This window comes from Diadema antillarum, unplaced genomic scaffold (assembly GCF_040938485.1).
Source record: "Diadema antillarum isolate AM-2024a unplaced genomic scaffold, OU_Dant_1.0 seq00000164_RagTag, whole genome shotgun sequence".
Lineage (NCBI taxonomy): Eukaryota > Metazoa > Echinodermata > Echinoidea > Diadematoida > Diadematidae > Diadema > Diadema antillarum.
The window spans coordinates 383,686-410,238 of NW_027271235.1; the positions used below are offsets into that span (position 1 = coordinate 383,686).

Consider the following 26,553-nt stretch of genomic DNA (forward strand, 5'->3'; position numbering starts at 1 on the left):
TGCATATTGCTTTGTATTACTTTATATGAAAATAAAATCATTTGAATTGAATTGAATTGAATTGAATTGAATTGAAGACAGTTTTGCAGCTGTAAGGAATTATTTTACTACTAACCTGCACAGTCAACGTCTAAACGCCCCGCCCTCAGTGAATTACGTTGTACGTAAGACACGCTCCCGTTTCCTCCCACCGCCCTGGTTGCGCAATCCACCCTGTTTTTTAGAGCACATTCATCTGAGCTGACGCCGCCGCCGCTGCCCCGTGGAGCGAATGACGTGTTGCGTGACGATGTTGGTGTTGTTGTGATCAGTACTGTACTAGTACATTGCCTGTTGTTGGTGCAACACCCTACATCCAGCGACGTTGGTAACTCGGAAGCTCTGAAAACATCGACTTTTGCAACGTGTGAGTACTCGGGCGAGTTTATGCACACTTCTAGAGGATAGAATGGGATTAACCAGCCCGTCGAAGAAGTTACTTTTGTACTGTACGGGGTCTGTCAATATTACATGTATTACTAAAAGTACCTGCAGTCCCACGCGTTGTGTTTTTGCGAGGTACTGAGTGCCGTGAACGGTGTTACCTAATGGAATGATGTCATAAACTTGTAAAGTATTGATTGGATTGATTATTGTTATGGCTAACGTAGTATCTACTTCGTAGTTTGAATGTCATGTACGTAAGCAGGAGGGAATTGTAAAGAAGAAAGAACATGACTTGTAGCTTGTCATTCTCAACTTCTACTTGGTTTTACTCTTGCCTTGACTCGAGATTTTACTGTTTAGACCATCATCGGCATCAGCAGCATCATGAATGATGCTCTCACTGGCACTGCCCTGAAACTCTCAACACACTTGCTACGCTATAGCCTAAAGCATAGATTCTTAATCATAAACTTGGTATGACTTGGTGAATTGCACTTTGTAAACAGAACAAAACAAAGTCAAAGAATGATTATACACAGAATTGATGATTAAAAATGATATTTGACAAGAGGGTGATGAAGAAGAAGCAGACGCCCATTTGCTTTGTTTTCATTTTTTTTTGCTGTTTCATGATACCAAATAACTGTTATAGGTAATACATAGAAAGTCAATTTCTGTAAGCTGCGTAGCATTGAATAATTTGGTGTTTGTGTTGTACTCACTGACTGTCTTTTCATGAAGCAGAAAAATGTAGAAATGTGCCAAAATTTTAAAACCAAGATATTCTGAGTGCCACAAACTTGTACCCACAAACTTGTACCCACTTGGTCAGTTGGTGGCCATGATGAGATGGCAAAACAATAGATGTCAAAACTTTTGGAAAATTGACATAGTTACACATTTCTGTTTGTTTAAATTGTAAGCTAACTCTTCAACTGAATCACGGGTACCTTTTGTAAATTATGTAAAGCTAGCCATAGCTTTCAATAGCCATGTTCATACAATGTAACATGTATAAGATAGGACAATGTATATTTTGCTTTATGCAAATTATTCAGCAAATGAAATTGATTTTCATTCAAGATGCGATTCTATTGGTCCTCCAAAAGCAAAACATGAAAATATACAAATAAACAAATAATATAAAAAGGGTTGTAAGTTCGCAAATCTTTGAACTCATTGCTGGAAAAGAGGCTGTATAAACATGTAGAAATGTTTTGCCATTTTATAGCTGTTGGATGGGGTAACTAAATTACTCCTTGTTGGGGGAAAAAATGAATGACACTATCCTGTTTTGTGTATATCGTCGCTGGGGTGACAAGACCTTGTATATCTACAAAATGTCAAATGTTCAGGAGAGCCAAAAAACATGGCGGCCAAAGTACTATAGTGAATGGGATAGCCTTTCCTTTGACATGCTGTGATGGCTTCATTTTTGGAGTAAGACAGTTGGGATTTGGCCAGGACATCACTTAACCCATTATTTGACCATTAATCTACAAAAGTCATTTTCATTAAAATGGTCTTGTCACCCCTGCGACAATATAGCCCTTTGCCAAAATGTCCATTCGGATAAACTGGAGGAATGATTTTCGTGATTTCATACTTGTGCTGTAAATTTGCATTGCTGCATCCACAGGTGTCTTCTCATACAGATCATCTAGTTACCATGGCAACAGAGTCCTCCACCGCGTCCTCTTCGTGCAACGTGGAAGAGCTGCAGGAGTTGCTGAAGAAAGGAGGAAAGAGCATTTCGCTCCCACTAAACCCGATAGATGAAGTCTACGAAAACGTGTACGTCGGTGGAAAGTATGTGCAGTACGAGTACTAATAATCCAGTGCTGACAACGTGTATGCCTTTTATGAGTGGCAAGTAACATATCAGTGACTTTTGAGGCAATCAGACAATCCGTTCAGAAGTTACAAGTTTTAAAAGTGGTCAGTGCTGTCAATTGTTGGGTGTCAAGACTAGAATGGCATTTCGTAACGTCATGCGTAGACAATGATGTAAAGAAAATGTAAAGAGAATTCTGCAGAATTTAACCTTTTAGCATGATAAAAGAGCATTTGACTTTTAAAATGCCTCTTTAGAAAGCAGGGGAATATTACCCTTTTCATATACAGAAACAATTCAAAAGAATCTATACATTTGTAAAAAAGAAGAAAATACGATTTTGTGAATTCAAAAAAGGATATCCTATGTTGTTCTACAGTTACATTAAACAAAAATGCTGTAATCTCCTTGTGCAGTGATAGCAGCACAGAAACTTCAAAATTACACTTTTAAAAAGATTGTCTGATATCCTCAAACTTTCCTGATGTGTTCTACTATCATTGCTGATCTGCTGAATCCACATGTTTATAGTGGTTTTATTCCCCTTTAATGACATATTTTGATGATGTACAAGAAAAATTAGGGCCCGTCAGTTTTGTTACTTTGTGTATTCTGCCAGATTCGGGCAGGAGATAAGGCCAGCTTCCAACTTGTTGATACAAGAAGAACTTTGCACATATCAATAAAATATTGATGGCCACAAATTTGTCCATGGCATGGAGTTTTATGATCTTCATAAATTCCTTTGCTTCTGGATTGGTGCCAAGTTTCTCTGTTGAAGTGGTTTGTGTTCTTGTCGTCCTGTTGAACTAATTTCAAAGTTATAAGAAACTATACTGTGATAGTGTATTCTCATATTGATTCATGATACGCTTTTCCTTCGATGTTTTTTGTTCGTCATGATATTACAACTTACATGGAAACTTGCAAGTTATACTCTGTCTATGGGATGGTGCATTGCAAAGACTTTTAATTTTGAAAATCATATCAGACCTTTGCCAGTGATTTGGCAGATGATGTCATTGACAGAATCTTGGTAACGAAGGTTATTTATTCTTTTTTTGTGTGTGTGGCACATCCAAGAAATCTGGAGAAAAAAGTAGAGAACGTAATTTTAGAATATATATATGGTACATGCAGATTTTCATTTGGCTACAGAAGTGATGCTGAGTGTATCAACACTGTAAATCATTAGTCACTTAGATGCATTTGCCTTGCATAATTTCTCTAAGTCGGTAGAGGGGAATTATGTTTGGTTTAGTTGATAGCAAACTGCTCTTAAGACAGGAAGGTCAGGGTTTCAAGTCTTGCCACAGATCTTGTGTCTTTAGGCCAAGACACCTTATCCTTTCTACGTCGGTGAGTAAACTGGTAGGCAGTAGGAACATGTAGCTAAAAGTCAATGAAAGGAATTCACAGAGGTACTTGTGGTAGTTATACCCCCCCCCCCCCCCCCCCCCCCGGCTAAATACTGGTTAGTGATAATGTTAGAGTAAAGATTAGCATTAGGGTTAGGTTTAGGGTTAGAGTTTAGATTAGGGTTAGGATTAGGTTTGGGATTAGGATTAGGGTTAGGGTCAGGGAAGAGAATGGTCTGGGGTAATTGCCCAGGGGGTAATTGCCATAGACTTGTGATGGATGCTTTATAGGAAGCAATGAAAGCAAGTACTGTAAAACATATGTGACCCGCTACAACAAAAAGGTCCGAAAGTCGCGCACGGTCGAAGCCGTGAAAATCGAGTTTGAAGTCAGAGCATTAAAATTGGTCAAAACTTACGATTTTCTGATTTCGATATATTATTGGAGTCTAACATGTCTTCTATCATCTGCAGAAATTTTGAAGCAAAATGATCAAAGGAAAGACCAAAAATAGCGTTTTTCTGAGCCATGTTTTTTGGCGTTTCAACGAAGCAGAAACTGGTTCGAAAATTTGGATTGAGCGCCACAGATAGGTTCCGCCCCTAACAACAACCAGAGTGATCTCATTGGTCAGTTTGCTGCTTGCTGCTAACCGAAGCGTGAAGCTCGCACACTGCCCAGTCGACTGGTGCGTGTGGGCGGGGTGCGCTATGCTCAGCCGCTTCTCACATCCTGGTCACTGATTGGTTGGTGAGGAGACCGCCGACGCTGATGTGCTTGAATGAACTCTCCGGGGGTTGCTGGGGCTTACTTTCTATTGTCCAGAGGTGAAAACTGACGTGCGTGTCCCTTGATCGCGATTGCGTCGAAAGGAAGACTTTTAGGGCACTTTTCTGGAAACAGTGATTTTCCAGACGTCTGGACATGCTCTCTTTTAAACATCGATATCTCCGCAGCCGATTATTTTTATAAAATGTGTTATATATCAATTTAAAGCAGAAAGATTAAGGGATTATATCATGCAATTTTCAAATAATCAACCTCGCCCGACTTTAGGATCGTTTTGTTGTAGCGGGTCACATATTTTTCGCGCATGAAATTTTTGCGAATTGGAGCCGACGGCCTTTTTGGTGGCATGAAATTTTCGCGAGTTGTCTCTAACATTCAATGCGTATAGTGTGGACAAGAACTTTCATGTGCATTTTAATTTCACGAATCTTGGCTCTTGCAAAATTCACGAAATTTAAATGCATGCGAACATTCCTTGTTTTACAGTAACCATGTGATCAACAGCTGCTTGGATCCATTAGAAGGACTATTTTAAATGCAAATTTTTTGTTGGCTTAAATGTGTGCGACAAGTCATGTATGGCAACACTGTTGCCAACAGATGTATTATATAATGAGCTGACACCCACATGTGAAAGATACTACCTCTTGCACTTCTTTAGTTCATGGACCAAATAAAAACAATAAATTTGATTTAAACAATAAACATGTACATGTACTTATGTAGATTCGGACCAGTCAGCCAGTTCACAGACTTTACTTTATAAAATCTATAGAAGCATGTGCAGATAAAGGCCAATGCAGACTCCTTTCCAGAGGGTTGATGGATTTAAAAAGTACTGGTATATATACAGCTATATCATCTACTGTATATGAATTGATGAGGTAGATATTGCATTATTGTATAATGGACCTTGATATTGCATTGTTTAACCCCTTGTGTGCCAGAACTGCTGCAGCAGACAAAGAGAAGCTTAAGGAGCTGGGTATTACACACATCTTAAACTGTGCCCAAGGAGCAAAGTTCTTTCACGTCGACACCAGTGCGGAAGACTACGCTGTAAGTCATAATTCAGCCAACCACAACATAAATCTGTTGCGTATTGCCACTGATCTATAAATCACCCTTCATGGACGTCAATCAATTGCAATTTAAACATCTTGCAATGTCGATGCAAAGTCTATCAAAAGATTGTATAATTTTTTTTTGAATATGTTGAAATTAAATCAGATGACTGTATTGATGAATTGATTGATTATAGGATGATTGACTGAATGAACCATGAGGTACTGATGAAATGAAAGAATAGATAAATGGATAGGGGGATATATGAGTGGGTGGATGGATGGATGGATGGATGAATGCTTGTTGATTATGAATCAAAAGGAATGTGCAGATATGTTCATTTTCTGTCTTCAAGTGTTCTAATGATTTGTTTTCCAAAAGTATCCTTTCTTGTGGTCCGCTTGAGAGAAAAAACAACAACAATACACAGAGCTATGTAAAGATGTCAGTTTTGAAAGATTAAAAACGGTAGTCTTTGCTGTTTGTCTGTCAGTATGATTGATAAGTTGTTGTTGTTGTTTTTAAACAAAATCAGCCTTTTATCCAAAGTGATACATTGCAAATCACTGGCCATCAGCACTAAATGATTCAGACTGTTCTCTACACCATTCGTTTTTACCAGGACGTGGACATCAAATTTTGTGGTCTCATGGTCTCCGACTTCCCGACGTCGGACATCAAGCAGCATTTCGACACAGCTGTTTCATTCATTGATGAAGCTCTGGCCCAAGAAAATGGTAATTAGAAAACATATGTTATTAACAGTTATAGAGTGGAACCTCATTGTTACTAACGAGGTTGGATGTAGCGAGATAGTATGATACCTATAGCAAGGTAATTTTGTACTCTAAGTCTTTATCCCTCAGATATCAAGGAATATTTCTCTGGTCCCAAACAGATGTTTCTTATTAGGTTCTTCTGTATAAGGATATCAGAGATAGCTAATACCATAACAAGATTAATTTTGCAGATCCCATTCCTTTTCTATTCTTTTGTTTGTATCCCTGATAAAAGAAGATGCCTTTGATATTTTGAGTAAATTTTGCGGTCCCAAGCAGCTTGATATAAAACGGTTCCCTGGTACCTGCCTAGCTTTACCTGGGCGATGAGTTAGCTCAGTTGGTAGCGCGTCTGCCTCACGATCCTAAGGACCAGGGTTCGAACCAGAGTTTGGACTGAGCAATGTTGTGTGTAATCATACTGTCCCCTCTAGCAAGAGGCAAAAACACTCTGTCCCTCGGATAGGACATAAAATGGAGGTCCCGTATATGAGAGAGTCACAACTCATGTCTGTGAAGATCCCGCTTCATTCATTCATCGCAAAGAGCAGGGTGTTTAACCCGGTGAAGTGGTCCCACCTCACATCCAACTGGACCGCATGGAAGACCAGCTTATAGCATAGCTGAATGTGGGCTATCCAGCCATCTTCTCAGATGGAAATGAACAAACAAACAAACAAACAAACCTGGGCTTACCCTGTCAGTTGATTGGACTTTCAATGGTACTTCAATTGATGAGGCAGGATCTATGCAAAACAGAAAAAAACAGGTAAACACAGTTTATTTGATAATCAAATCTATCATATGACAGTACATACTCATCAGGATGTCAAAGCATTTTTTTTAATTACAGATTTCACATTAAGAATGAAAAAGTGTGAAATATGAAACCAACTGAAGGTAGTGCTTGCAAGTACTAGTCTGTTCCATGTGTATTAAAACAAAAAAGAACTTGTGTAACCAAGGAGGTACTAGGTGCTTGCCTAGTACCTCCTTTGTGTAACTTAACCCGTTGCAGAAGAGTCCCGAGTATACTTGGGCAGGTGTCTATGGGAAATATGTGTTGTAGCAAAATCAGTCCATCCTCAATGGGTTAAAATCACTGCATAATATGTGCAATAATGATTGTGAAGGCTAATTCCTCATTGATTCCCCACAGGGAAGGTGCTGGTCCACTGTGTGCAGGGCTTCAGTCGCTCCGCCTCCGTTGCCGTGGCGTATCTGATGCTCCGCCGCGGCCTGACGGTCCAGGAGGCGGTGAAGACAGTCAGGGAGAAGAGGGAGATTGGACCAAACAGTGGATTCCTGAAGCAACTGTGCGCCCTCAATGACGAACTCCACAACAAGTGATGACACGGCGGGATGACGATTCTTTTCCTTCTCGCTTTGAGCTATTCCGAGACAAAAGCATATATCTGCATTCGCACAATTGTTTCATTTTTCTCTTGTAGTGACAAAACGTCTGTAATGTGAGAATATAGTTTTTTTTTTCCTTTAACATTTACTACAGTTATTTCTTTTAATATATATAAAAGGGGATTCAAAGATGATGATTTCTTTTATGGTAAACTGCTGCTTTTAAGTTCCATTACTTGCAAAAGGCTATGTGGAAAGACTGCTGTATTCCTTGCATTTGAAAAAAAGAAGAAGAGAACATCGTAATGGAAGCAACAGGCTAGTAAGCAGCGGGGTAGAAAGGGTAGCAGTGTTGGAATTTCAGAGCTTGGCTATTTGCTCCAAGTTCATTGTGTCACTGCTGGCATACAGGGATAGCCTGGCAGAAGTGTCGCTGCGGGGAAAGCAGTAGATGACAGGTTTGATTCCCGCTGGTTCTGACATGTTTGTCAAAAATGTGGATCTGCAGTTGCGATCTTACAAAGTTCATCTGTACAGATGGAGACAAATAGAAGAAATCTCATACCACAGATTGTAATGGGTTTACTAATTCTCTTGTATGAATTGGTTCTGTTATCTGAAAATGCACAAAAGGAATGAGCCAAAAGAAAAAGACAAGATGACATGGTTTAGTCTTCTTGAAAGTGTCTTTTGACATCTTACATATTGTTAGTATTCTGAAATCTTGATTGTCTTCATCGGTGTTCCTGAAATAGTGCAATGTGAATGTCTTGCAAACATGCTCATTTATCAAATATTCATGGTGGCGTCACGGTGTGTTTACAGTGTACTCATAGTTCATATTGTCATCATGCACTTAATCTGCTTTGTGGAGTAGACAGGACATTATTGTCTGCGTGATCACTAGCAATATTGTTATACCCAGAACTCACGTAGAATGTATATAAACTGTTATCATGCTGGAAAAATCACACTCTTGTTGGCTTTATAAATGTATCTCACTTGGTACATACTAGCAACTGTGACATGTTAACCATTCTTTACCATTCTTTGTGGAGACTTATGTAAGAGTGCCTGCATTTGTGGCCTAAATTCATGTTTATTTGTGTTATATATGCTCACAAGCAAAATGATTTTGATAAAAGAATTATAGCTTCCTTTATCAATATCTATTATTTTTCTGTATCAAAAGTCTGTATTTTTGTCCAACCTTTTCCAATAAGGTAGTGCACTTGTTTTGCTAAAAACTTGTGTGAAGATGTACATAACAACCAAGCCTAAGCTTACTTGATTTTGACTTTCGCTGATCCCATGTGGGTTCCATTATAGTGTACAACAAAAGAGCCCAGCCCGCGCTCTATTTACACTATTTACATCTCACATCCAATCGATCATGTGCATTGTAAGATGACACGTTTAGTTGACCATGGAAAGGGGAAACATGTACTGCTTGATTACTTTCAACACACAGGTAGATGTACTAACCTGATTGTTCTTTGTAGATGGGCAAACAATATCTGTTTAGGGTATTCATGTTTCTCTGCATATTGCTTAGGGAATTGGTTAAGAGTAAATATTTGCCTGTATTTGTTTTTAGAAGTAGAGAGAGTGCACAAAAATTATATTTGCACCGCTGCACATGTGCAATAGGTAGGTGCTATATTTATAAATAAAACCCTGATCAAAATTATAGTCATTGGTAAAAGTACAGTCTGTAGTACTGTAGTAATAATTTTAAGACGTACATAATGCAAGTAGTATTACATACATGTATGACAAATTTCCTACATGTGATTTTAATGAAACACTGTATTGTGACAGCTTTTGTGTAACAATACACTGGAAGTATTTTGCTGCTGTTGCTCTTACTTTCATTCACGAAAGATGGAGGATATTGTCACAAAGCTACATTTGTAGGTAATGGTCTTTGATAACTTTTAATATTTGTTGTCTCTCATTTTGTGAGAAGGATAGGTCTCTTACTAGCAGTTTGTCAATAGAAATCAAGTTTTTGTTGTATGAAGACACAATGCAGTCATTGACTGTGTATCAAAGAGCAAAGGATAAAGAGCCAGGTGCTCATTGCATAGTCCTTTTGAAGGGGGCTTTAAAGTGTTGATCATGTGGTTGCTTGCTAACAAGTATTCTTTTTTTTCTCCATAGCAGCCATATGAAATATTACAAATCATTTCTAATCTACTTGAATGTATCCATTCAAGCTGTGGTGCAATTATTGTTATCATGTCTTCGTTTGATTTTGGCGATATCAGTGAAGTCAACACGTTCATAAGTTGTGGATGAAACTACTTTGATATATTGCATTTATATTTTCAGGACACATTCAGATATCCTTTTGAATCTTTGAATATTCAATCTTTTTTTAGCTGTTCAATGGAGTATGCATTTTGCTACAACTCTAATGACATGTAATATTCCACGTTAGTAGTGTGTCAGTTTGCTAATGTTGTGCAATTATGGATATTCATACGTACTGGAATATTATTTTCCCTAAATTTTTTTTTACAATGAGCTAATTTAATCACTTATTCCTCTCAACTGAATTTCAGTACTTACAAGTCCAGCTTGCTTCATGTTGCTGTGTTTTCCAAGCATCAGTTGTGATTTTGGGATGTCAGAAAACAAACATTTTTAATAATTTAGACATGAAACTAAAAAAAAAGAAAAGAAATGTAAATCAGTCTATTGCATTATTGTGATTCCCTTCGTGGCAAAATGTTTTTGTTCTTTCAAGATTTGAATGTCTTTAAATAATTGTACAAACATGATGGTTAACATATTTTCACACTTGTTTATGTGTGTACATTTTGTGATGCAAAGTTCACATTTCATTCCACTCTGCATTAAGAGCTTGCTGCATGAAAAGACGCACAAAACTTTGTTTTATTTTAGAGATGGACATTACAAAATTGTACATATTTATTTATATCATATGTATGCAATATGCTGCCTGCACAAAGTTGGTGTAGTAAACATTGTCATGTGTATATTTTGATATATATGTTTGCATTAAACATGACTTATAAGTATACACAAAGTGGACAAATTATCTATTGTGTATCATGTTTCTATCACAATTCTGTTTTAAAAAGATTAAAGAGAATTGATGCATTGTGTGAGGAAAGTAGTTTTACTCTCTGAAAATAAAACAGCTTTTATTTTTTATTTTTTAGGCAGAATTGAAAGACATATCATCTGCATGTTTGTACATGTCTTGATTATGAAGGAATGATTTTTCAAAGCTTTTATAAGATTGAAAAAAGTTATGTTTTTATTGCATTTCGAGTAATGAATCAGACCATCATTGACAAAACAAAACAAAACAAAACAAAGAACACATTTTATTAATTTCAAAACCTTGCAACGGATTGTCCAGTTTTCCTGAACTCTTCACCGACATGTTCTACTGATCTTGCTGCATTCACTCAATCCATAACTACACATTTATATTTGGCTTTATTCTCCAAAGATGCTTAAGTTAATGTGTGTGTGTGTGTGTGTGTGTGTGTGTTTAAGTTACCGTATTTCGAGCAGAGTCAAAGAATCAATGGTCCAGCAAATGCTGTGATCCCTATTGTTAAAAAAAAATAATACTTTTCCCCCACTGGGATATTTATTATTTTACATCAAACATATATATTCATCTAAATACATGATACATCATAATGTTTCAAACAAAGTACTTTGAAAAAACAGGCAATGAAATATTGTGACTCAGACCATCATATGAAGAGTTTGTTTGCAAAAACCGATAAGTCCATTTTTGAAGATTTTGAAGTACTGTCTCTGTCATAAAGTACAAAATAATACCTTTTAAATGATATATTGGTCACTTCATATAAAGGTACATTTCTGAAGTTATTGTCAAAAGAAGCAAAAAATTTCTTATCATTCTCCTTATTTTTCTTGACCTTTAATCGCAAATATCTCCATTTGACAATTTTGGACTTATCGGTTTTTGCGAACAAACTCTTCATATCATACATATCAAGAGAACAGGTGACTATTGAAACAGACAACATTTTTTTTTTCTGAAGCACTTGAAGCTTGTGATTATTTCTTGCAATAAATTTTCCTTATCATAATATTCCCTTATGTTATCTTTACATGAATTAAAACAAGGAATTATTCCTTTTGTATTACAAGCATAAATGTTATATCTTACAAGCATAAAAGATAATTATGATAGAGAAGAGAGAAAATAAAAAGACACATGAAATGCAATTATAAGTTTGAGGCAGCTTGTCCCTTTTCCCCATTATGATTGTCTTTTCCATTTTGTCAATAGTTTTGAATGTCTTACACATTTGAACATATTTGGCATTTTCCCTCGCTTTATTGATGTAATCATACCAAATTAGATTTCAGTTTTGGAAGATGAGACCTGTGAAGAGAAGTGAAGAAGAGAATGATGGTAACGATAAAAAATATTATTGTGGTTTATGTTATCACTATCTATTATTATTGCTATTGCTGTTATTATTAACATTACTATAATTGTTAGAAGATATACACCGTCGTTTTATTTTCCTTATACAGTAGTTATAGGGCCTATTGCAGTTATTCGCGGCGATATGTTATTCATTTTCACTCAGTTGCACGTGCCACCTGTGAATTGTAGTGCAGGACACGCCCACCCTGGAAACGGAATAAGCCACTCCCATTTACTGGATTGTGTGATCGAATCAAGTGACGCTTGGATCGGAATAAATAAGAGCTCGCAGACCAAGGTAGAGCTGTGTTCTCATAACTCGCGCTTGTTAGATCCTTTTACTACTACTACTTAATTCGGTGTTGGTAAGTGTTTATTTGACGTGAATGATTCATAGTTGCAATTTATCATCAACCTTTTCTCTCTTTGAACGAGCAAATATCAGTAGGTACACGCAAGTGGTGTCCTTCATAGTCCGATACATGCTCGTTGATGTTTTACTGTAAATTGTCTCTTCTTCTTCTTTTTTTTTTTCAGCTGCGGACTGCGGCGTTAGTATTTCCGCTGCCAACGAATATAAAATGCTCTTTCATGGCAGACTGTTTTGTGTTGCAAACAATGACGAAAGTGGCATTCTTTTCCAGGTGGTCCTGATCCCTGAGTTTCTTTTGTGTACAGTTCATGTCACTGCATAACCCTGGGCTGGGGCGCTCCTAGCCCCGGAGACCCGCCCAACACTGTACGTTGTACGTTGGGGCTGCTGGTCGCAGTTAGGGCGCTCCTTACCTTAGTCACTGCCATGCCCTAGCTAAATTTCTGAAAAGTTGGGTAATTTAGGTCTAGATTTAACGTAAAGATTTATTCTAGAACTAGTAGAAGTCGAGCTCGAGATGCTTGATGATAGAATTGCTACTGTTATTAGACCTCTCTTGTTATTATCTGTAAGAGATTTAAATCAGACTCGGAGACTGCACTGTATAGCTAGTAGAATATTCTTGGAAATGGGAACTATCGTCTCATAAGAGTCATATACACAAATATAGCCACAGGCCTGAGCTGAGAGGGTTTCGTTGAAACTACATGTGTGCATGAGGTGACTTCAATGCAGACAGAAAGATCCGTCTGTCTGGAGGAGTCTTTTATTTTTCTGACATTATCCCTCTCCTCCCCCTCCGGAGAGGAGGGGATCCGTGAAGCCAGATGCAGTCTCCACGGAACATATCCCCGATGACCAGATACAGACTGATCTTTCAGTCAAACTTCAACAGTACTATTTTCTAAGGGGCACAATCTCTCAGAAAGTAGTACTATTGTACATTGAAGTCACCGAAGACTTGTAGTTTAGCCAGAACCTTGAACAATGGCCTGCCTCATTGTTTCATATATCCATCCCAATGAATTTTAAAAGTAACAGCGAAGTAAAGAGGGTGGTTATATATATAACTGATCTCAAAAGTTATTTTTTCCACGCACAAATGCACATGTAAGAGTGAATGCATTGACTGCATGATACCATTTTTTACCATCTTCTCAAGAAGTGTAGGTACTGTGCGTTAAATGGTGGAAAATTGTGCTGTGTTGTGATGTTGTCCCGGCCATGCACTGAAATATGCGCTTGTGACATGAGTGGTGCGTGTTCATTTAGCAAACATTGCCATGGCAGCGGGATTTTTTTTTTTTGGTGCTATTTCCCATGGGGAAAATAGTTGGAAACTGATTTTCATAAAGGAACTATGCTTTGTTACTTTCAATGCTTGACCAATCAATGAACTAGAAATAAATTGTGAGGAATGTAATTCTAGATATTTTATTATAATTATGTGGATCCTCAGTTGGTGGGTTGTAGAACTGGAGGGGGGTGATAATTGCCCCTTGATGTTACAAGTTTTCTTTAACTTGCTATAAGAACGGTAGGGATCGGCTCAGGCCCGAAAATAGTATCAACCACATATCAAACGAAAAGGAAGTTGGGATACTATAAGATCTGAATATTAAAAACATTGACAATCTAGTTTATATTTTATTTTGTTTGTTTGCTTTTTTTTTTACAGTATGAATTAGTTGAGTGTCTAGTGTAATGTACACATCCATAACATTACAGATGTACATACCCTGCCTTGAGAAATTCACATTATGAAGTCATCATTCTCATAACATCCATATCATGTGTGTTTTTTCCCCTACCTTTTAACTGCACAGATAAGGCCCACTACCTGCCTCATTTGTGTTGCCATGGCAGCTGACTCCGATCCCTGCACTGTAGAGGAGCTCGACAGGATTTTGTGGTCCTCTGAAGATGGGCTTCTTCGGGCTCTGAGGAACGACTGTGATGAGGTCTTCCCCAATGTTTACGTCGGAGATGCGTGAGTACAATTGAATGAAGACAGTTTAGAACACCCTCCACTTTGCCAGAGACTCCAACTCTCCCACTTTAAGATGATTTTTGCAAAATCTCCCTTTCGAGTAGGATCTCCCGTGGACTTGAGCTGGAATTTTTCCTGCTCTAGGTGTATGTCTCTCACTTTATCAAAGATGTACAATTGTGACCCTGCACCACAAAATAAACAAAAAGTCGCCAGACATGGATTTTTAGTTTAGGACAGATTCTATGAGAGCATACTCTAAGCTTTAAAATGATGTATAACCCAATTCAAATGGACTCTCCTAACCTATCTAAATGTTGGAAACAAAGCACACACTCTGGAAAAGTGTGAACTGAGAAAAAAAGGCTCTGAAATAAAGAGTCTATTCAAGTGGTTAGTCTTTTCCAAGCCACATTATCTATGCCATGAATGGGACAAAAAACAGGTTGTTAACCACTGGAGCAATAATAATGAAGGGATTATCAGATTAAGCTGAAATTGGGCATGCTTTATAAACACCATTTGTCCATGATTAATGCCAACTTTCAAAGCAGTGGCATTATCCTTTCAAAAGTTATTAGAGTTGAAAGTGAAGAGAGTGTACAGGGTTTTTAAGAAATGTAAAGGGGAGTCTATTAGAAACATCTAATCAAGCTGTTCTACAATAAAGTGTTTGAGAAAAACTGCTAAAACACAGTTTCCCGTTTGTTTTATGAATACAAACTTTAACATAATGTAGAAGAAAACTTGCTCTTTCAGAAAACATGAAAAACTCAAGATTGGCTAGGTTGACCCATTTCACCTATTTTCAGTCCTCACACAAAATCACTGCGTGCGACTTTTTGTTCGATTTGTGATGCACGGTCGCAATTGATCTTGTTTAAAGTTTAGCTTTCTCCTCGCAAACCTTGGTGTTGAATGTTCACGGAAAAGGCCAAGATACTGTAAAACCAGAAATATTTGCACCATGAAACTTTAACGAATTTGAGCAGACAGCCTTTTTCACTGCATGAACCTTTTGCATATTGCCAGTGGTAGTAGGCCTACATTGTGCAGGAAAAAAAAAATGTGCCTACGTTTGTTTACTCTTTCTTTGACAAAATTTGGCTCCTCACAGAATTGGCAATTTAAGTTTCAAGCACCTCAAAATTTCTGGTTTAACAAAACACTTTCTGTTTTCTGCCACAAGGGTCGTCACACTTCTAGTTAGTGATGTACAAACATAATATTGTTTACTTGCTCATGTGATCTGAATCTGTACTAGCATGATTGTTATGCCCCAGATATTAACCCGTTGAGGACGAGTCCCAAGTATACTCGGGCAGGTGTCTATGGGAAACGTGTGTTGTAGCAAAATCAAACCATCCTCAACGGGTTAATACATCATGGCCCACACTGTGTGCTAGACTGACAGCAGTCACTACTGGTACTACCTGCGCAGGGTCCAGCACTGGCTTGATTTTTTGGGGGATAATTTTTGCATGTTGTTGTTATTGCACATTTTTACATTCAGGCATTGTTATTTTCACCGTTCAAAAGCAATTTTTGAAAGTTTTAGAAAACAAATCACTATGAAAGTTTTTGCTGGTATAATACAATGTACATTCAATCTCTGTCTTGTCCATTATAATCATTGACAGTTTCAAACCATATCCTCCTTCTTTATAGGAGTATTGCCAGGAACAAGGACAAACTGGGCAAGCTTGGTATCACACACGTCTTGAACTGTGGACAGGGGAGTGCAGCCTTCCACGTCAACACAGATGAAAGTTATTACGAGGTTTGTGATTGGTCCAAAGTTATTATGAGGTTTATGATTGGTCCAAAGTTATTGCAAGTTTGTGATTGGTCCAAAGTTATTATGAGGGTTGTGATTGGTCCAAAGTTATTATGAGGTTTATGATTGGTCCAAAGTTATTACAAGTTTGTGATTGGTCCAAAGTTATTATGAGGGTTGTGATTGGTCCAAAGTTATTATGAGGTTTATGATTGGTCCAAAGTTATTGCAAGTTTGTGATTGATCCAAAGTTATTGACATTGTAGGTTTGTGATTGGTCCAAAGTTACTGAGGGGACATGAGCATAAGACTGGCAATGCATGCTATTGGTCTGTAGATGCACAATGATCACAACTAAAGTTATCATGAAGTAATAGTGGTTTGAGGTTACTGATAGTGAACAGTTACTCAAAATGTAATGGATCCTAGCCACATTTATTTTGAAGTATTGTATTGCCTTCAGGTTTGTCAACAGAATACAGTGTATAAGGAATATAGGACTTGAAAAGACGCTCTACTTAAGCAATTATTGGACTTATGCGAGGTTGACTGGTTGTAAGCAAGGTGCACTCTTATACACTTTATTACTAAGGTGATTTGGAATATCTGAAAATGTTTTAATGTAGATGATTGTGCATTTGAGAGAGATCTACCAAACTTTGTAAATATCTTGTGCAGCTTCTGTACATTGGATTTTGTTATTCAAAAGGAGTAAAAGCATCATATTAAATGGTTGAAGACAAACTGATATTGCTATAAATCACATTCCCTATAGACACCTGCCCTAGTATACTCTGGAATAGTCTTCAGCTGGTTAAATGTATCTGACCAGGCATTTAGCTTTCGAGCCTGACAAGCTCTTTCATTAGCATATTAACCAATCCATCCAAACCTGATATAGTTGTAAAGTTAGCAAGCCCACTCAGGTACCTTACATATGTGACCCTGCACCTCAAAACAAACAAAGAGTCGCCAGACATGAATTTTTAGTTAGGACCATATTCTGAAAAAGCGGACTTTAAGCTTTAAAATGATGTATAACTCAAATCAAATGGACTCTCCTAACCTATCTAAATATTGGAAAGAAAGCACAAACTCAGGAAAAGTGTGAACTGAGAAAAGAGGCTCTGAAGTACAGTGTCTATTCAAGCGCTTAATCTTTACCAAACCGTGCTGTCTGTGCGATGAATGGGTCAAAAAACATGAAGTAAACCACCAGAGTAACAACAATAAAGGGATTATAAGATTAAAGTGAAATTAAGCATGCCTCATTAACACATTCTGTCCATAATTAATACCAACTCTCAAAGCAGTAGCACTATCCTTTCAAAAGTTATTAGAGTTGAAAGTGAAGAGTGTGGAAAAGGTTTTTCAGAAATGAAAAAGGATTCTAAAGACACATCTAATCACACTATTCCACCAAAAATGTTCAAGATAAACTGCTAAAAAAACACACTTTCCTTCCCGTTTTATGATACCAAATTTAAGCATAACGTAAAAAAAAGACCCGCTCTTTCAGAAAATATGAAAAAGTCAAGTTCGGCTAGGTTGACCCATTTCACTTATTTTCAGTCCTCACGCAAAATAAGTGTGTGCGACTTTATGTTCGTTTTGAGGTGCACGGTCACATATATAACAATGTTCCTCAGTTTAACAGGAAATCCATGATGACACAGTGGAGATTAAATGATTTAGTAATCTCTATCCACTGACAAACATTTTCCAGACATCTGTGCCTATTTGCATGGAAAGAGTTTCTGTGGATGTCCCAGTCAGTGAACAAAGCAGAGTTTATGTGTTGTTTGAAAGTTTGCATGGTAAATAAGGAAGAGAAGTTTTTCGGTTACACCAACTGTATGTAGTCATGAAAGGACTGTTTTTGTTTTGTTTTGTTTTTTGGTGAAAGTCCCTAGATAGAGGAGAGTGAGGAAGGATAGTAACTAGGGAGTGTGTAAGTGTATTACGACAGCCCTTTCAGAGACTACATACAGAGTGTTACTGCAAACCTAGTCCTCATAGCACAGTTAAGATTTATCCTGTTCCTTACGGGAACCTGGTATACCAGGTTTCCAAAATGTACACAAGAGTGCCTGCATTCGTGGCCTAGAGTCATGTTTATTTGTGCAGCGTTGGCCAGTAAAATGACTTTGATCGAAAGATTACAGTTTCTGAAATATCAATATCTGTTTTCTTTTGGGATGAAAATTGCATGTATCACAGTATTATTTATCTTTTATTCCAATGAAATGTGCACTTGGTTTGCTATAAAACTCATATGAAGATGTCCATAGCGATCAAGGCTGAGCTCAGTAGATTCTGACATACGGTGGCCCTATTCAGGTGCTTCTTTTGTGTACGACAGAAGAGTCTGTGAGCCCATCAATGCATGCTCTATTCATACCTCGCACCCTATCGACATATTTCCATTGTCTGATGGCACATGAAGTTGACTGTGGAAAGGGGATATATCAGGGGCGGATCCAGGGAGGACCGCAACCGGCGCACGCCCCCCCCTTTATTTTTTGTTGAAACAAAAGAAATAAAAAGAAAAAAATGGGGGGAGGGGTGCGTGCGCCCCCCATTTAATTTTGTAAACGCGCCCCCTCTTTACGGAATTCCTGGATCCGCCCCTGTATATGTACCACTTGACTGCTTTAATTCGCACAGGTGGATTACCAACCTGTCCATTCTCTGTCGACCTGCAAAAAGAATCTCATTTGGAGGCATTGAAGGCTGTCAGAGAGTTGTGGGAGGAACAGGTTAAGAACCTCAATGTGTTCACAGCTGTGGTCTCCTCAGAAGATGGGCACTGGAATTCTGAATCCCATTTCACACCAGAAATCATTGCAAATGTTTGTCTTTATATCACTTCCTGGCTTTGGTTATTCATTTCAGGATGTGAAGATCAAATTTTGTGGCCTGAAGGTCGCAGACATCGAAGGTGCCAACCTCAAGGAACATTTTGGCACCGCTGTCAGATTCATCGATGAAGCACTAGATGAAGGGAACGGTAAGAACATCCTTTTATCTTACCCCAAAGATAACCACTCTCACCCTGTGGGAGAAATATACATGCGGGAAAAAAATAACAATCAAGGTTGGATATAACAAGATGCCTGATATATTTTTATATACCAGGCCTGAGGGGTTCTGATTGAAACTATAGTCTGTACATGCATGAGGTGACTTCTGGAGTACTATTTACTGAGGGGCACAGCACGAAGAAAATAGTAGCATTGAAGTCACTGAAGGCTCGTGGTTTAACCAGAACCTTGAACAATGGCCTGGTATATATTTGTTTTGCATCCCTCCCAATGAATTTTAAGAGTACCAGCAAAGTAAAGTGGGTGGTTGACAGATCCAAGGTTACTTCTCTTTCCATGCCCAAAATTATACATGTAAAGTGTTCATATTGCTACCCTGTACTGTCTCTTTGTGAAGCATAGCTATGGCCTGCATTGTAACATGCTGTCTCATGCACTACATGCTTGTAACAAGAGTGGTGTGCATGTGCTTAACAAATATCGCAATGGCAGTGTGATATAGTTTTTATTACTTTTTCCTTAAGGGAAATAGTTGGACTAGGGTTTTCATGGTGGAAATATATATTTGTGACTCTCAATGCTGTCGACCAATCAGAGGACAAGAAATAATTTGTGAGGGATATAATGAGATGATATCGCAGGTTCCATGTAGTCCTGAAATGATGAGATACCCAGAATAATGGAAAGAACTTCTGTGATCACAAGCAGCTTTGTTTAAATAGGTTTCCCTGCACCTATCCTACCAGGAGAAACATGAAAATAAGGGAACCACATAAGGAGGATCTAAAAAAGGTCATGACAACTACTTTGTTATATCTAGTTTCTAACTATGTCAGGATACAAAAACAAAGTAATATAAAAAGTTGGACATTCAAAAAACACCTGACCCATTGTGACCTTGCACCTCAAAACAAACAAAAAGTCGCTTGACATGAATTTTTAATTAAGACCATATTCTGAAAGAGCAGACTTTAAGCTTTAAAATGATGTATAGCTCAAATCAAATGGACTCTCCTAACCTATCTAAATATTAGAAAGAAAGCACAAACTCAGGAAAAGTGTGAACTGAGAAAAGAGGCTCTGAAGTACAGCTTAATCTTTACCAAACTGTGCTGGCTGTGCGATGAATAGGACAAAAAACAGGAAGTAAACCACCAGATTAACAACAATGAAGGGATTATCAGATTAAACTGAAATTAAGCATGCCCCATTAACACATTCTGTCCATAATTAATGCCAACTTTCAAAGCAGTAGCTCTATCTTTTCAAAAGTTATTAGAGTTGAAAGTGAAGAGTGTGGACAAGGTTTTTCAGAAATAAAAAAGGGATTCTATAGACACACCTAATCACACTATTCTACCAAGAATGTTTGAGATAAACTGCTAAAAAACACACTTTCCTGCCCGTTTTATGATACCAAATCTTAGCATAATGTAAAAGAAGACCCGCTCTTTCAGAAAATATGAAAAAGTCAAGTTCGGCTATGTTGACCCGTTTCACTTATTCTTATTCTATGTTATTCTCTTTTTCATTTTTCATTTTTGAATTTCATTTTGTTCTTTCTTTGCGCTTTTTCCATTTGCAGACCTGTTTATTCCCAATTAATCCCTTCCTCTAGTCCGAGTCTCTTTTATACAGCCCTTTTCTACCTATACATACACGCACTTGGTTTTGTTGGTTTATACTTACTTGTGCTTTATACTATGCCTTGCCTGCCTATCCACATACAGTGTACATTGTATACAATCTTCTTTCCCCCAGTTTTTTCATATGTATTTTATTTCATTTCTTTTATCAATATCTTTTTCATTATTGTTACTTCAATTATCTTTATCATTACTGTGTGTATATATATACTTTGATTTATTTGATTACTTCCTTTTGCTGCCTCCTCCTGGTACTCCCTTCAGGGTTCACTGTTTGCTGAGCCCCCCCCCCCCCCCCCCCCCTTCCCCTTGCTGTTGGCTTTTTCACTCTTTCCCTTTCTTTATCCCTCTGGTGTTCCTTATCTTCTTTGATGTTGCCTCCCCATTCATCCTTTTCCTACATTGGTTGCCCCCTTGATCCTCCTGATCACCACTGACCCTCCTCTGCCTTTTGTCTGTCCACTCTCCTCTGCCCTTTGTCTGTCCACCCTCCTGCTCTAATCCCCCCTCTCTTTACCTGTTGGGCTCCTTGCCCATGAACTCCCACCCTCTCCTTTGTTTTCTCTGTTCTGTGTACCCAGCCTGTACCTGTCTGTTCTTGTGTGAAGTCCTTATATGTGATTGCTTTCCCTGCTTGTTTGTCATTTTGCCTCTGACGAAGATTCTGCTAGGATCGAAAGCTCAGGCCCCTTTCGACTCTATTTTCAGTCCTCACGCAAAATCAGTGTGTGCGACTTTATGTTCGTTTTGAGGTGCACGGTCACATATAAAGAAGATTTTGTTTTATCTCTCCTCTTGATAAGAGGTTCCGAGTGTGTACGCACCAACATCCATTCTCAGGGGCGGATCCAGGGAGGACCGCAACCAGCGCACGCCCCCCCCCCCTCCTTCATTTTTTGTTGAAACAAAAGAAATAAAAAGAAAAAAATGGGGGGAGGGATGCGTGGGCCCCCCTTTAATTTTGTAAACACGCCCCCTCTTTACGGAATTCCTGGACCCGCCCCTGATTCTGCTATAATGAGCTTTACATTGATTTGTGAAGAAGCGACAACTGTGCATTCTTTTGAATGATTGAGGAGAAGGTTAAATCTAGGAATGATAATCCTTTTGCCAAACAATCAAACAATTTGTGTGAATTTACTCCTCAATGACATATCTACTCATACTTTTTTTGTTTGCATAAAGGGAAAAAAAGGAAATAGTGGCAAAGTAAGAAATAGCTACTATTAGTATCGACAAACCACACCTCAATAAGAATGGGAGTTGCCAAATAAAGAAATTGACCAAAAAGTCTTTAAATTGCACACAAACCAAAAATGTAATGATACATCATAATTATTACTATATCTTTATTCATCTTCCATAGGTTAAACCTTTTGTCATATGAAAAAACAAATCCCTCAAACAGTGATGTCTAGATACCAATGACTTCTTGATTGTTTGATGTATACTTTGATCATTTGGTCATCAGGAAAAATCTTGGTCCACTGCGTTGCTGGCTACAGTCGTTCAGCTACCGTGGCGATGGCTTACCTCATGATGAGGCGGGGGATGCGGGCGCGGGATGCGGTCCGCGCGGTTAAAGAGAAACGGCACGTGGGACCAAACGACGGATTTCTCCTGCAGCTTTGCCAACTGGACGAGGAACTACGCCAGAAATAACACTTGCCTTGTGGGCTACGTCTCGTCTACTCCTCAGCGATATTTTAGTAGAGTGCTCTTATTGGCTAGATTTGTGCAACTGACAACTTTCAGTTTGTGTGAATGATGTCATCTGCTGACCATGGGCATTTCCCTGGAACAGGCAGACGCATGGTTCCCAGCCCATCAGGGAAATCAGAGAAAATTTTTTTACTTTTTCCCAGTCAGGGAAAGGTCAGGGAATTTGATAAAATGCCTCAAATCAGGGAAAAGTCGGTGAATTTTGATTGGCCCCCAAAATCGAAAGTAGTTTAGTCAGACTCTGTCTGCAGAAGGTGAGAAAAAGATGGCTGTAAGGGGCGAAGGGAGGTCATTACATGCCTGTGTAATACAGGTATAGCACTAATTAGTTTTACATTACAGTGCTTTATGCTGCAAATAGTTCACTGCAACAACCTAGAAAACATGTGAAACTGGAAATGAGTTGAAATAATTATCATAGAATTTTGAGACTTCATCAGGAAAAAATCAGGGAAAAATCAGGGAATTGTGTTTTCTTAAAATGCTGGGAACTGTGATTTGACGTAACAAGACGTAGAGATACACTAGTGTAATGTGATAGCCTCGATATCCCACAATCACCATATTAAAATTTTTTGTGTGCATTCCATAGTAGAATCATCACATATCATGTGATCTCAGGGTCCCTGACCTCAGCAGATGAGGTGCACAAAAAGTCTTACTGTCCATTTCATACATCAGATCACATCATTCATGGAAAATGGAAAGCTCACCAGGAATAGATCCAGAAAATCTATGCAATGCTCAAAGGACGCCCCAGTGTACCTTTTACAATGTTAATACAGAATGCATGTGCAATGAAATCTTGATACATGTACCTCAACTGCTTGTTTGTTGAAACCTGTAGAAAGACAAGGAGGGCAGAAAATGGATTCATGTAAATTTAAAGTGTGATGGAATTTTAGTGTGAAGAGTGGCTTGGCAACAGTCAATTTTCTTTATTGTGCCAGGTACTTCATCAAGACAAAATAACCAAAGTCATTGAAAAATAGGGGAATATTTCACATGGGACCTAAAAAAAAAAAGACAGTTTGTCATAATCATATTCCATGCTTGATATCTGTCAGATCTGTCTAGACTGAGTTCTGAAATTTTCACATCAGATTTGGAGGTCTGGAGCAGTTTCAGCTATTAAAGGACAAGTCCACCTTATATACATGTGGATTGAGTGAATGCAGCAATATTAGTAGAACACATCAGTGAAAGTTTGGGGAAAATTGGACAATCCGTTCAAAAGTTATGAATTTTTAAAGTATCTGCGTAGTCACCGCTGGATGAGAAGACTACTACAGTGTATGATGTCATATGCGTACAACCATATAAAGAAAATAAAAAGAGAATTTCACAAAACTTGACTTTTTGAATTAAGTGCACATTTCTTCGACTTGTTAGTGACATATGTTAGGGGTAATATTATTCCCACTGCCTTCTGGGAGAGAGAAGGCAAGTGTTCTTTTGTTATGCGAGAAAAGTGAAAATATGTTGAATTTTCTTTATTCTTTCTTCGTAGTACTCATGTGACATCACGAGCTATCGTAGTCTTCTCAAGAGCAGAAACTTCAAAAATTCATAACTTTTGAACGGATTGTCCGATTTTCCTCAAACTCTCAATGATGTGCTCTACTAGTATTGCTGCATTCACTCAACCCACATGTCTATGAAGGTGAACTTGTCCTTTAATCACAGTAGTAACAGTAGTATTGTCCAAGCAACTTGCCACAGGAAGGATAATGTTGTGTGTAGGGCTTTCACGTGTCTCGAGCAATAATTTATGCTATGACTTTGACTGACTAATGATACTGCTTCCAAACATATGACAATCATCATTGCCAAACATAAAATGTGTGTTTTGTTTTTTTGTGACTGTACTATCCCCTGCAGAGAAGTCGACTGTTGAATCTTTGTGGGCCACGACATCTTGCCAACTGTGAATATTTTGCTCAAACGCACAACTACACGCACAAATCGAAGTGGCACACAAAAGGTGTTTAACACAGTAGCACACAGAAATAAACACTGTTTCGAACAGTGGCCACATATTTTGTCCCGGAAGGTGATATTTTGCTCTGCACAGCAGCCCCTGACTGTGGGCTCAGCCTTGGTGACATGTAATTACACAGAGTTTTCTAGTCTCCCTGCCTTCTTAGTATTCTTTGTGACACTGTGTTTTGTGCACTACATAATCATACTTGGGTATGTGCACATATCATTATGGACATGCTACCACTAATGACACATCTTTTATTTTGATTCATACCATTTTCAAAATAGAATCTATCATTGACTTGACAAAGCCCGCAGGGCGAAAATTTGCTAAAACATCGTCTTTCACACAGTTTGGGATTGTATTGTTGATGTTTGTTAGTCTTTTGTGCAAATCTTACATCTCATTCCTCTCTTCTTGAACTACAGCTGTCTGCATGAAATAATGCACAAAACTTATATATTTTTATTCTCGTGGTAGACATTACAGAATTGTATGTTTTATTTCTCAAGTATGTATGCAATATGCTATGTGCACAGATATTATATAGTTATTAATATCATCAAGTGAATTATTTTGATATGTATTTTTGCATCAATGTGACTTATAAGTAAATGGAAACTGGAAAAATTATTTAATGTGTCACACATTTTTCATCACAGTTCTGTCTTAAAAGGATGAAAGAGAAGTGGTATATGAAAGATGAAAGTAATTTGTTGTTTTCTTAAAAGTTTATTTTAGAGCCCAGAATTGAAATACATGTACATATATATGTGTATCAAACATGTCTATACTGGCTTTATTTTGGTAGTGAAGGAAATATTCTAAAGGTGTGTACAGATTGTACAAAAGTTAGGTTTTTGCCATGTTGTGAGTGATGAGCCAGACCATCAATGACCCTCCCCCCCCCCCTCCATGCATCAAAATACAGTGAAGTAAAACAGAAACACACCTAGTATCATCTACTTGGACTCAATTGACATGAACATTTGAGTTCCATTCCCCTTTAGAAGCTGAAAAGCCTCTTCCTTCATACAGCTTACATTAATGGTTGATATTGGTGTTTGAAGAACTGGAGTTATTCACTGTCAAACCTACTAAAGAGTTTGGGTTGAAAGAGAATTGCCCAAGGTGTAAGAAACCGCTCTTCTGAAAAATTAAGTGGCCTTTTATCATATTTCTAACATTGGTCCAATTCATTATTACACTACTACTACTACTACTACTTCTACTACTACAGCTACTTCTGCTACTACCAGTAATAATGATTATAATAAGGATGATATTGATGATAATGATATTAATGATAGTAATACCAATCATTCATATAGCCTATTGAGTCCAATAAAATCAACGTATCAGGGCCCCGTTTTATCAAAAGATAAAATCGATTTTAAATTTCCTTACCACACAGGCTGTCATAGACTTACAGTTTAAATCGACTATATAATCAATTTTAACTCTTCATAAAACAGGGCCCTGGAACACAATAAATTCTGCCAGAATCATATGTACTTTTTAAAAGTATTTTTTCCCATTAAGTAGATGTCAAAGATGAGAGGAGTTCTTTTGTCTCACTGACAAAAAAAAAAAAAAACACAGTTAAACAAAACAGTATTTTCTTTTGGGACTCATGGTATTATGAAATAAAAGAACTCCCCTCAACTCTGGCATGTACTTAATGAAAAAAAAATACTCAAAAGTACATAGATTCTGGTATGATTTATCAACCAATATTTTATTGGAAATAGGCTATATGAATAATTGGTATTACTATAATTAATACCATAATCATCAATATCATCATCATTATTGTCATCATGTAGATGTAGTGGAAGCAGTAGTAGTAGTAATACTAATAGTCATGTAATCATTTAGATTAGACAAACATGACAAAATGGCATTTAATTATCGGATGAGCAGGTTCTTACAACCCAAACGCTTTAGTATTAACGTTTG

General features: G+C 37.8%; 2 protein-coding genes across 2 annotated transcripts; both read left to right on the plus strand.

Annotated features, from left to right (window-relative positions):
- Positions 1 to 2,095: 2,095 nt before the first annotated feature.
- LOC139728103 (dual specificity protein phosphatase 3-like) lies at positions 2,096 to 7,602 on the plus strand. The gene is made up of 4 exons (XM_071639066.1): positions 2,096 to 2,235; positions 5,356 to 5,467; positions 6,096 to 6,210; positions 7,412 to 7,602. Exons 1-4 carry the CDS (start codon positions 2,096 to 2,098, stop codon positions 7,600 to 7,602), a joined length of 558 nt encoding a protein of 185 aa, XP_071495167.1.
- A 6,688-nt stretch (positions 7,603 to 14,290) lies between these two features.
- Positions 14,291 to 22,550, plus strand: LOC139728104 (dual specificity protein phosphatase 3-like). The gene is made up of 4 exons (XM_071639067.1): positions 14,291 to 14,421; positions 16,090 to 16,201; positions 19,094 to 19,208; positions 22,360 to 22,550. Exons 1-4 carry the CDS (start codon positions 14,291 to 14,293, stop codon positions 22,548 to 22,550), a joined length of 549 nt encoding a protein of 182 aa, XP_071495168.1.
- The last annotated feature ends 4,003 nt before the right edge of the window (positions 22,551 to 26,553 follow it).